Below are 12,671 nucleotides of genomic sequence, written 5' to 3'. Positions count from 1 at the left end.
ATAGGATGTAAATGTTAGTTAGTATAGGATGTAAAGGTTAGTATAGGATGTAAAGGTTAGTATGGGATGTAAAGGTTAGTATAGGATGTAAAGGTTAGTATGGGATGTAAAGGTTAGTATAGGATGTAAAGGTTAGTATAGGATGTAAAGGTTAGTATAGGATGTAAAGGTTAGTATAGGATGTAAAGGTTAGTATAGGATGTAAAGGTTAGTATGGGATGTAAAGGTTAGTATAGGATGTAAAGGTTAGTATGGGATGTAAAGGTTAGTATAGGATGTAAAGGTTAGTATAGGATGTAAAGGTTAGTATAGGATGTAAAGGTTAGTATAGGATGTAAAGGTTAGTATGGATGTAAAGGTTAGTATAGGATGTAAAGGTTAGTATAGGATGTAAAGGTTAGTATGGGATGTAAAGGTTAGTATAGGATGTAAAGGTTAGTATAGGATGTAAAGGTTAGTATGGGATGTAAAGGTTAGTATAGGATGTAAAGGTTAGTATATGATGTAAAGGTTAGTATGGGATGTAAAGGTTAGTATAGGATGTAAAGGTTAGTATAGGATGTAAAGGTTAGTATGGGATGTAAAGGTTAGTATAGGATATAAAGGTTAGTATAGGATGTAAAGGTTAGTATGGGATGTAAAGGTTAGTATGGGATGTAAAGGTTAGTATAGAATGTAAAGGTTAGTATAGGATGTAAAGGTTAGTATGGGATGTAAAGGTTAGTATAAGATGTAAAGGTTAGTATAGGATGTAAAGGTTAGTATAGGATGTAAAGGTTAGTATGGGATGTAAAGGTTAGTATGGGATGTAAAGGTTAGTATAGGATGTAAAGGTTAGTATGGGATGTAGAGGTTAGTATAGGATGTAAAGGATAGTATGGGATGTAAAGGTTAGTATGGGATGTAAAGGTTAGTATAGGATGTAAAGGTTAGTATGGGATATAAAGGTTAGTATGGGATGTAAAGGTTAGTACATGATGTAAAGGTTAGTATGGGATGTAAAGGTTAGTATAGGGTGTAAAGGTTAGTATAGGATGTAAAGGTTAGTATGGGATGTAAAGGTTGATATGGGATGTAAAGGATAGTATAGGATGTAAAGGTTAGTATAGGATGTAAAGGTTAGTATGGGATGTAAAGATTAGTATAGGATGTAAAGGTTAGTATGGGATGTAAAGGTTAGTATAGGATGTAAAGGTTAGTATAGGATGTAAAGGTTGATATGGGATGTAAAGGTTAGTATCGGATGTAAAGGTTAGTATGGGATGTAAAGGTTAGTATGGGATGTAAAGGTTAGTATAGGATGTAAAGGTTGGTATGGGATGTAAAGGTTAGTATAGGATGTAAAGGTTAGTACAGGATGTAAAGGTTAGTATGGGATGTAAAGGTTAGTATAGGATGTATAGGTTAGTATAGGATGTAAAGGTTAGTATAGGATGTAAATGTTAGTATAGGATGTAAAGGTTAGTATAGGCTGTAAAGGTTAGTATAGGCTGTAAAGGTTAGTATAGGCTGTAAAGGTTAGTATGGGATATAAAGGTTAGTATGGGATGTAAAGGTTAGTATAGGATGTAAAGGTTAGTATGGGATGTAAAGGATAGTATAGGATGTAAATGTTAGTATAGGATGTAAAGGTTAGTATAGGCTGTAAAGGTTAGTATGGGATATAAAGGTTAGTATGGGATTTAAAGGTTAGTATAGGATGTAAAGGTTAGTATTGGATGTAAAGGTTAGTATGGGATGTAAAGGTTAGTATAGGATGTAAAGGTTAGTATAGGATGTAAAGGTTAGTATGGGATATAAAGGTTAGTATGGGATGTAAAGGTTAGTATAGGATGTAAAGGTTAGTATGGGATGTAAAGGTTAGTATGGGATGTAAAGGTTAGGATGTAAAGGTTAGTATGGGATGTAAAGGTTAGGATGTAAAGGTTAGTATGGGATGTAAAGGTTAGTATAGGATGTAAAGGTTAGTATATTATGTAAAGGTTAGTATAAGATGTAAAGGTTAGTATAGGATGTAAAGGTTAGTATAGGATGTAAAGGTTAGTATATGATGTAAAGGTTAGTATAGGATGTAAAGGTTAGTATGGGATGTAAAGGTTAGTATGGGATGTAAAGGTTAGTATAAGATATAAAGGTTAGTATAGGATGTAAAGGTTAGTATAGGATGTAAAGGTTAGTATGGGATGTAAAGGTTAGTATATAGGATGTAAAGGTTAGTATAGTATGTAAAGGTTAGTATAGGATGTAAAGGTTAGTATATGATGTAAAGGTTAGTATAGGATGTAAAGGTTAGTATAGGATGTAAAGGTTAGTATAAGATATAAAGGTTAGTATAGGATGTAAAGGTTAGTATAGGATGTAAAGGTTAGTGTAGGATGTAAAGGTTAGTATGGGATGTAAAGGTTAGTATAGGATGTAAAGGTTAGTATGGGATGTAAAGGTTAGTATGGGATGTAAAAGTTAGTATAGGATGTAAAGGTTAGTATAGGATGTAAAGGTTAGTATAGGATGTAAAGGTTAGTATAGGATGTAAAGGTTAGTATAGGATGTAAAGGTTAGTATAGGGTGTAAATGTTAGTATAGGATGTAAAGGTTAGTATAGGATGTAAAGGTTAGTATGGGTGTAAAGGTTAGTATAGCATGTAATGGTTAGTATAGGATGTAAAGGTTAGTATATAGGATGTAAAGGTTAGTATAGCATGTAATGGTTAGTATAGCATGTAATGGTTAGTATAGGATGTAAAGGTTAGTATAGGATGTAAAGGTTAGTATGGGATGTAAAGGTTAGTATGGGATGTAAAGGTTAGTATGGGTGTAAAGGTTAGTATAGCATGTAATGGTTAGTATAGCATGTAATGGTTAGTATAGGATGTAAAGGTTAGTATAGCATGTAATGGTTAGTATAGGATGTAAAGGTTAGTATATAGGATGTAAAGGTTAGTATAGGATGTAAAGGTTAGTATAGGATGTAAAGGTTAGTATGGGATGTAAAGGTTAGTATGGGATGTAAAGGTTAGTATAGGGTGTAAAGGTTAGTATAGGATGTAAAGGTTAGTATGGGATGTAAAGGTTAGTATACATTCAGTTATGAAAAAAAAGAGGTAAGAGACCTTATCAAACAGCTGAGCGAAGTCCACCTCTGTAGAGTTTCACAATACTGAGTCGTCCAGCGAAGAATCCGTGTTGGAAAGCATAGATAAAGTTATTGGATCGAGATGATTTGTGATGTTACTATACAGAGAAAATGTTCTCAGGATATTAAAAACAATTTTGTTCATATCACGGACCGATATTTGGTCCGTTGCATTTTTGTCACCTAATTCGCTGCAAACAGAGACAAATATTTATTCTTCGCTTCTTCAATACCACTTAATTGAAATAAATGATATATAGTTTCTAGACAAAGTAAATTGCATTTAAAAAAAAAATTGTCTACGTGTGCATGCATATACTCATGCTTAATGAACATGCTAAGTTGGTGTATATATATACTGAAAGATGTCATTTATTCATGGAGCAGCGTTGATCCAGTACTTATCCGAATTACCGAAGGCCGGTGGTTTTTCTATTCCGGGTTTCCTCCACCTCCAAAACCTGGCACGTCCTTAAATGACCCTGGCTGTTAATAGGAGGTTCAACAACAACAACAACAACAACAACAACCCTATAAAAACCAAAACCGAATTACATATCCTATTGATCATCTTATAAAGTATATGAGGGTTGTATATGCTTCTCTTATTTAAAGTGTATTAGACTGTATCTCTGATACAATAATTGAAGAAAGGTTCAATTCAATTAAAGATAGGTTCAATTCAATTAGAAATACATGTAGGTTCAATTCAATATGTTCAAATAATTTGACCTATCTTCAATTGAATTGAACCTTTCTTCAAATAATTGAACCTTTCTTCAAATAATTGAACCTATCTTCAAATAATTGAAGATAGGTTCAATTAATTGAATATATGTTGATTTGGCGTTCCATATAGAACGCTGTCCATTTTGAGAGGATCGATGACCTTAGGTTAGATATATTAACCAAATTCGACGATGGAATTAAATATACACAGATGACACACATATTTTAATTCCTCGAAGTAAACCGGCCAATTTCTGTGTTGGACTTTACTTGTTGGAAGTCTCTTTTTGCGGCTTATTGCATGGATATACTATTATGTACATTTCTACAAAATCGTTTTCACAGTAAAAGAGATAATTTCTACAGATAAATTAGCATCGATATCAACTGATGTATGGGATCATTGATAAATAAATAATTAAAAAATATAAATAAATAAAATCATAAATGCTTTAATAAATAAGCAAGATTATAAATATGAGATTGAATTTCTTCTGAAAATAAATACATATAGATATTATCCTTTTTTTCTGAAAATCTTTTTATATGTACGCATACATACACGTGTACACGTTACTGCATTTATATATTTTGACGGCAGTTTATGGCAACAGGATTTTCATTTTCTTAGCATTATTTTCTTTAAAAAATCATCATACTGAATTAAAATGCTAGCCGGAATATCATGTCTCGGGTTCGATCCCTACTGGAGGAAGACAGACAGTCCACGGGAGACAACTCGTATTGGCATCGGGACAACAAAAAGTGTTAAGAATGCACGTGGACACGCGTCAATGTCATGTGATGTGAATAACCTAAACAAAAAGGAAACAGTCGATAAATAGTTTTAATATAGTGATTTTAATTTTGGTTTAAATGTCCATTCCGACTAATTTTGACTTCCTATTCAGTGCTGGTCAGCATTCCAGCCTTTAGCACTCGCCACAACATAAGATTGACCCTTGACCTCTCATCTACCACAAACCGAAAGTTCAGGAAGAGGAACACGATTTGATGGCCGATGTGATAATTACATACGATATGTATTTAGACTATTGATCAATGAGTCGAAGAAATCAAACGTTTATGGTGAATGGAACGCATCTTCTCTTGGAAATAATACATTGACGATGTCTCTGAATTAGTGCCATATATTGCCGATACCAGAGACGAGAACAAGTAGGTAAACAGTGTCATCCCCACCCCCTATATTATATTTCACCTGTACTACATGTAGGTCATCAACGCCTGACATGGCCGTCTCGTAAGAATGCAACGGCTTGCATGGACACTCTAATCAGCTGTAATTTAATACAATGAACATTTAAATTTGTTGGCCCAGATGTTGTAATACATATATTATGAAAACAATAATTTGATCATTATATCACACGTGCTTGTCACGTGTGTAATAGGAATGAATGAAAAATATCCTGACTGTGCATTAGGCCGTAGTTCTGAGTGACCTCATGTAGCGGAAGTGGACTTGGCTCAATTCTGGTGGCCAGGTAAATACATTTTATATACATGTAGCTCAAATGGTTAGGCCTAGTGCCTCCACGGATCTAGATTTTGTGATTCCAAGTTCATTAAGTGGACATACTAGGCCTAGCATCTGTCTTTACTATATATAATTTTCACTGACCAATTCATATTTCCTCCTTCACAAAGTCCTAATTGTCCACAAAAACAACCACAGCACGAATTCTTTTGCTCCTTCCATATAAACTGTTCCGTCTATGGTAAAAGGAATTCCACTTTCTGTGTTAACACCATGATATGATATTCCAGTTAGAAACAATTCTTGCTGAATGTAACTTGTGTGACCCAAGATTTTAACCTGACCTGTTTCAATAGAGCTTCTTGTTGTGTCCCCTTACGCTTTTGAAGTTGACAAATTAAAGTCCAGTTTGTTTTAATATGGTCCTGTACAGTACATGTATGTTTCATGATCATATCTGCCTGGAGACATTTGTATTCCAGGTGAAAATCCCTATCACAGATTTACAGGCAATAGCTATAGTGGGTTTTCCACCTTAGACCAACAATTAGAGACCTTCAGATCAATGCGAAGGTTTTAAACTTTTAGGAAACTTTACTAGTTTCTTAGTATAAGCTTTACTCTGTCACAAAGACTTATGCTAGTCTTTGCTTTTATTATATAGTGTTCAGAATCAGTTCTTAAATCATAATCAGTTATCACTATGACATAATTTTCTATACCTACATGCTAAAAATATATAAACTTTTGTCAAGTTTCCTTTCTTTCATGCATTTTCATCTATTTCCTCGAATTTCACTAATTTTATTTTTCCAATGGATTTGTACTAATTGTACATAGTGGTAGAAAATTGTCTCATTCATTTAATAATATCAACATCATCTTCCGCTGTTTTATTTTAGAAATATGATTATTTTTCTTAATCACTAACATTTTATAATTAATGTCGTTTTGATGCCATTTTCATCTTTGTCCTACCAAAATGGCATTTCCAAAAATTTTGCTCACTGGTATAACATTGATTTCTCAGATAATAGAAAACAAATAATGATGTGAAAATTATGAGCTGAAAGAGGAGACAATTTTCAATAACTGTGCAATTTTTTGTATACTGTTATTAAAAAAAGACAATTGAAAAATAAAATCAGGAAAATTCAAAGAAAAAAGATGAAAATGAATGAAATATCCTGGAAAAATTACAAAAGTCAATATATTTTTGGCATGTGAATATGATTATCGATATTAAATGCAAAATTTTCTCACAACATTTTAATGGGATTTCAGCTAATTAAGTTTTCAACGATCTCACTATTGCATGCACAGTACATTCATCATAGAGTCAGTTGCTCATCAGCTTCTAAATAAAGATAAACCTAAAGAACCTCGTCTGGTCTCATACAAAATTGTATGTGAAATATCAGTCACAATAATCAATTTAAATGGATTTTACCTCCAATTAGCTAATAATTTGTTATAAATTTAACCGATCAATTATCAATTATAATTAAAAATCAGCCTGAACACCACTTATGAGAAACATTACACCTTTATAAGTATTCTTAATAAATCGGACATGATATGGTTGATTGATAAGTAGTTGATGATGTCTGATGGGACATACAAAATGTCATGTAGCTATATATAGTTAGTCATTGATTTTAATTACCATTTCTATCCTAAAGTAAGCCCCCTTCCCTAGTGTAATAATTAGTACTTTATTTTATGATCAAATCTGATAAGCCCCCTCCTATATGGCATAAAAGTTTTAGTGTTAAATTTGAAGGAGGGCTTTTTGAACCAATATAAGCTTACTGATATTATTTCAAAATTGATTGCTCTGAAAAAATTTGTGAGGGGGCTTATTTCTGGACTGTTTTTGAAGTGGATAAATAGATATGGTGTTATAGATTTCTTAAATCTATAATCGTATAGTCTACAGCACTGCATGTTTCAACCCCAATAAAATGTAACATGGGACAATCAGAATCACATTACTGACAAAGTCCAGACTCACCTTACTGACAAAGTCCAGAGTCACATTACTGACAAAGTCCAGAATCACCTTACTGACAAAGTCCAGGATCACCTTACTGACAAAGTCCAGACTCACCTTACTGACAAAGTCCAGGATCACCTTACTGACAGTCCAGAATCATATACTGACAAAGTCCAGAATAACTTTACTGACAAAGTCCAGAATCACATTACTGACAAAGTCCAGGATCACCTTACTGACAGTCCAGAATCATATACTGACAAAGTCCAGAATAACTTTACTGACAAAGTCCAGAATCACATTACTGACAAAGTCCAGAATCACCTTACTGACAAAGTCCTGGATCATCTTACTGACAGTCCAGAATCATATACTGACAAAGTCCAGAATCACCTTACTGACAAAGTCCAGAATCACCTTACTGACAAAGTCCAGAATCACCTTACTGACAAAGTCCAGAATCACCTTAGGTCCAGAATCGATCACCTTACTGACAAAATCCGGATTCACCTTACTGACAAAGTCTGGAATCTCCTTACTGACAAAGTTCGGAATCTCATAACTGACAACCCAAATCACATTACTGGATGCATGTGCGCTACAAGAACCAGAAACTTTAACTTACAGTACAATGGTGTAGACACAGCATGAATTCAGATGTTTTAGCTTGCACATTTATCTACAAATAGATCTGTCATAATTAAAAGAGTTATATTGCCCTTGTCTCTTACAAGAATATGAAATCCATGATATGATAATTGGTTCTCCCCAACCACCATGTAACTGCATTGGAAAAAGCTTAAGAGATATACCAGATTCAAGAAAGTTGTCATATATAATGTAGTTGGTTGCCTCCTGTCCTTGACAATATTTCTGACTTTAGATTTTTCAAAAGTTAATAAGCTACGTTATATCTATATATGTAATTCATTTTTTAATGGAACGTCGGTTAACATTAATATCAAGCATCTTCACGCGATGGATACAGTTTTTTGTGTGTGCATATATATTTAAATAGTATACCATCATAAAGAACATGGTTCTGTATAACTTCTGTACATGTAACGCTAGCAGCAGGCCTTCTACCCACGAAAGCCAAAGGGGTCATGTCTTGTTTTTTTCCCAACTACTATATATACATACATATATAGATTGCTCTTGCTGTATCTTATTGTATTTCTTGTACTGCTTAGCATTTTCCACTCCTACTACATTTAGTGCCTGTGACCAAACCTTGTTTCAAGTGAGGTGAATACTTGACAAGGGGATACCTGAACCTGGGTTGTGAGTTGTTAGGTCTGCGAGGGCGAAGAAATCAAAGGAATGGAAGAGTGTAGCAGAACTAGATCGGGTCAATCATCGGCGACCAGGTAGCTCAATCGGTAGAGCATCCGGCTATAGTGCTCAGAGGACCTGGGTTCGAATCCCAGTCTGGCCATGCAGTTTTTCACTCCTACTACATATATATCAACAGATATTGGTCATAGACAGGTATCACATATATATACAGTCAGTTGATAACATAAGGGTAATAATATACATATGTATGTGCCATATGTTTTGACAGTACCAGGTATAGGACAGTCCTATTAAATGAATTTTTACTATGAAATGTTTATCTAACAAGTATCACATCGGCTGCCTAAACATACAGACTTTTAAGATATCATTTACCGTTGTGTACCCTACTGTTCAGGTGTATTCTTCTATCATCACTTTAAAGTGGCTTTGTTTACATTGTCTCTAAACGAGAGCCAGCTGATAAGGTATAATCAGTGTCTAAATATAGGACACCGATCCTTTATAAAAAAAGCAATAACTCCATGTAATTGCTTTTACTATATAGCGTACATGACGTTTGTCAGCATGGGTCATAAAGTAAAACGTACGTGTGACTGAGATTATCAAGCTAGGTGTATAAAAGGAATGTCGGTCAGTATACAGACAGGTCAGGCTGCTGCGATATTAAGTGCTTGTTGCATCAGTATAATGACAGTAGGGTTAATATATAGGTTATGAGGTCTAGATTTAGACCGATATGATGGCTGGTAACACCACTATAAAGACTAATAGTGTTCCAGGTCTAGGATCATTATCATTGTAAAGGAGGTCCGAACTAGGTTCAGCCAGCAGTATCCGTGTGTATGTACTTAAATTGGTAATTAATTAGTAAAGAGCTCTTGAAAGCCAACAATTTTCTTTGTTTGAGTACAGAACTGGTCATTGTTTTTTTTCATTTTATATTCTGTGGTTTCAAACTACCTTTAATTAATTAGAAGTAAGGGATTATTTGAATGGGACTGGCTAGTCTGATCGGGGGTGATGAAGTTCATGTTCACTTCTTTACTTTATATACAGATTTCAGGAGTACTGTACAGTTCATGTCTAGATAATCTTCTTGGTCATGGCATTATATTCATCGCCAAATTTATAGAGTAATTATCATATTTACATTTGGCGCCATAGTTTCCTGTTACCCCAGTGTTGATATGCCTGCTGCATATATTCATAGGCACGCATAGATGCAGCGTAGATCACATGAAGTAATTTTTATGCAATTTTGATCATCTTCATGCACGGAAATGCTTCCCACTTGTTAGAAATAAGTATATATTTATTTTTGCAGAATTGCATGATGGGTGATAAACAAGATGATGACAGTGACCTTGACACAGTTACAGCGACCTCTCCACTCAAATTAAAGGATGACATGGATGACCACCCAGTACATCTTAGTGAAGAAGAACTCCAGGAGAGCAATGATTCTGACACCGATGACACAGGGTAATTTTTTGTTGAGAAAACATTTTTCAGTGCTTTACTTTGCTACAATATTCATCTTATTAAAGATAAGATAAATTATGACAAAAAAGAATTCTTATTTAAGCAAATTTAATCAGGCATGTCATTTCATAACAATAACAACAACAACAACAACAGATAATTAGAAAAATTAATTACAGTATTGTGGTCCAATGGCAGCAAACATTGACATGATCAAATATTCAGTATTTTATTTGTCTATTCGCTACACATTTGAATTAACAGGTTCTGTTTTAAAAGCCCACATAATTTTTCAATCAATTAATGTTGGAAATTTTTTTTTCAGATTACTCGACCTTGAGTGTCAGATGGCTTCTGGTCTAGACCTGAGTACGAGACAGAAACGTGGGATCCGAAAATACAAACATGCTCTGAAATCACTAAAGCCTTATAGAAATAGCAAAGCGTGAGTATAAACAGTCTACAATTTAGTGTATGGCAGGGCGTGAAGTCACTAAAGCAAAGCGTGAGTATAAACAGTCTACAATTTAGTGTATGGCACGGCATGAAGTCACTAAAGCAAAGCGTGAGTATAAACAGTCTACAATTTAGTCTATGGCACGGCGTGAAGTCACTAAAGCGTGAGTATAAACAGTCTACAATTTAGTGTATGGCAGGGCGTGAAGTCACTAAAGCAAAGCGTGATTATAAACAGTCTACAATTTAGTTTATGGCAGGGCGTGAAGTCACTAAAGCGTGAGTATAAACAGTCTACAATTTAGTGTATGGCAGGGCGTGAAGTCACTAAAGCAAAGCGTGAGTATAAACAGTCTACAATCTAGTGTATGGCAGGGCGTGAAGTCACTAAAGCGTGAGTATAAACAGTCTACAATTTAGTTTATGGCAGGTCATGAAGTCACTAAAGTGTGAGTATAAACAGTCTACAATTTAGTGTATGGCAGGGCGTGAAGTCACTAAAGCAAAGCGTGAGTATAAACAGTCTACAATTTAGTGTATGGCAGGGCGTGAAGTCGCTAAAGCGTGATTATAAACAGTCTACAATCTAGTGTACGGCAGGGCGTGAAGTCACTAAAGCAAAGCGTGAGTATAAACAGTCTACAATCTAGTGTATGGCAGGGCGTGAAGTCACTAAAGCGTGAATATAAACAGTCTACAATTTAGTGTATGGCAGGGCGTGAAGTCACTAAAGCAAAGCGTGAGTATAAACAGTCTACAATTTAGTGTATGGCAGGGCATGAAGTCACTAAAGCAAAGCGTGATTATAAACAGTCTACAATCTAGTGTATGACAGGGCGTGAAGTCACTAAAGCAAAGCGTGAGTATAAACAGTCTACAATCTAGTGTATGGCAGGGCGTGAAGTCACTAAAGCGTGAGTATAAACAGTCTACAATTTAGTGTATGGCAGGGCGTGAAGTCACTAAAGCAAAGTGTGAGTATAAACAGTCTACAATCTAGTGTACGGCAGGGCGTGAAGTCAGTAAAGCAAAGCATGAGTATAAACAGTCTACAATCTAGTGTATGGCAGAGCGTGAAGTCACTAAAGCGTGAGTATAAACAGTCTACAATCTAGTGTATGGCAGGGCGTGAAGTCACTAAAGCAAAGCGTGAGTATAAACAGTCTACAATCTAGTGTATCGCAGGGCGTGAAGTCACTAAAGCGTGAGTATAAACAGTCTACAATTTAGTGTATGGCAGGGCGTGAAGTCACTAAAGCAAAGCGTGAGTATAAACAGTCTACAATCTAGTGTATGGCAGGGCGTGAAGTCACTAAAGCAAAGCGTGAGTATAAACAGTCTACAATCTAGTGTATGGCAGGGCGTGAAGTCACTAAAGCAAAGCGTGAGTATAAACAGTCTACAATCTAGTGTATGGCAGGGCGTGAAGTCACTAAAGCGTGAGTATAAACAGTCTACAATCTAGTGTATGGCAGGGCGTGAAGTCACTAAAGCAAAGCGTGAGTATAAACAGTCTACTATCTAGTGTATGGCAGGGCGTGAAGTCACTAAAGCAAAGCGTGAGTATAAACAGTCTACAATTTAGTGTATGGCAGGGCATGAAGTCAATAAAGCGTGAGTATAAACAGTCTACAATTTAGTGTATGGCAGGGTGTGAAGTCACTAAAGCGTGAGTATAAACAGTCTACAATTTAGTGTATGGCAGGGTGTGAAGTCACTAAAGCAAAACGTGAGTATAAACAGTCTACAATTTAGTGTATGGCAGGGTGTGAAGTCAATAAAGCATGAGTATAAACAGTCCATTATCTAGTGTATGGCAGGGCGTGATGTCACTAAAGCGTGAGTATAAACAGTCTACAATTTAGTGTATGGCAGGGCGTAAAGTCACTAAAGGAAAGCGTGAGTATAAACAGTCTACAATCTAGTGTATGGCAGGGCGTGAAGTCGCTAAAGCGTGAGTATATATAAACAGTCTACTATCTAGTGTATGGCAGGGCGTGAAGTCACTAAAGCGTGAGTATAAACAGTCTACAATCTAGTGTATGGCAGGGCGTGAAGTCACTAAAGCGTAA

At 35.2% G+C, this 12,671-nt stretch overlaps 1 protein-coding gene across 1 annotated transcript in view; it reads left to right on the top strand.

The window, feature by feature from the left end:
- Positions 1-4,826: 4,826 nt before the first annotated feature.
- Positions 4,827-12,671, top strand: part of LOC117342237 (multidrug resistance-associated protein 5-like) — a 51,775-nt gene continuing 43,930 nt past the window's right edge. Inside the window, 3 exon segments of the mRNA XM_033904297.1 lie at positions 4,827-5,041; positions 9,986-10,143; positions 10,469-10,588. Coding sequence (XP_033760188.1) covers positions 9,992-10,143; positions 10,469-10,588 — 272 coding nt within the window. The 5' untranslated portion in view covers positions 4,827-5,041; positions 9,986-9,991.

This window comes from Pecten maximus, chromosome 14 (assembly GCF_902652985.1).
Source record: "Pecten maximus chromosome 14, xPecMax1.1, whole genome shotgun sequence".
Classification (NCBI taxonomy): domain Eukaryota; kingdom Metazoa; phylum Mollusca; class Bivalvia; order Pectinida; family Pectinidae; genus Pecten; species Pecten maximus.
Note: the sequence above shows the minus strand (reverse complement) of the source record. Positions and strands in the feature narration are given on the sequence as shown.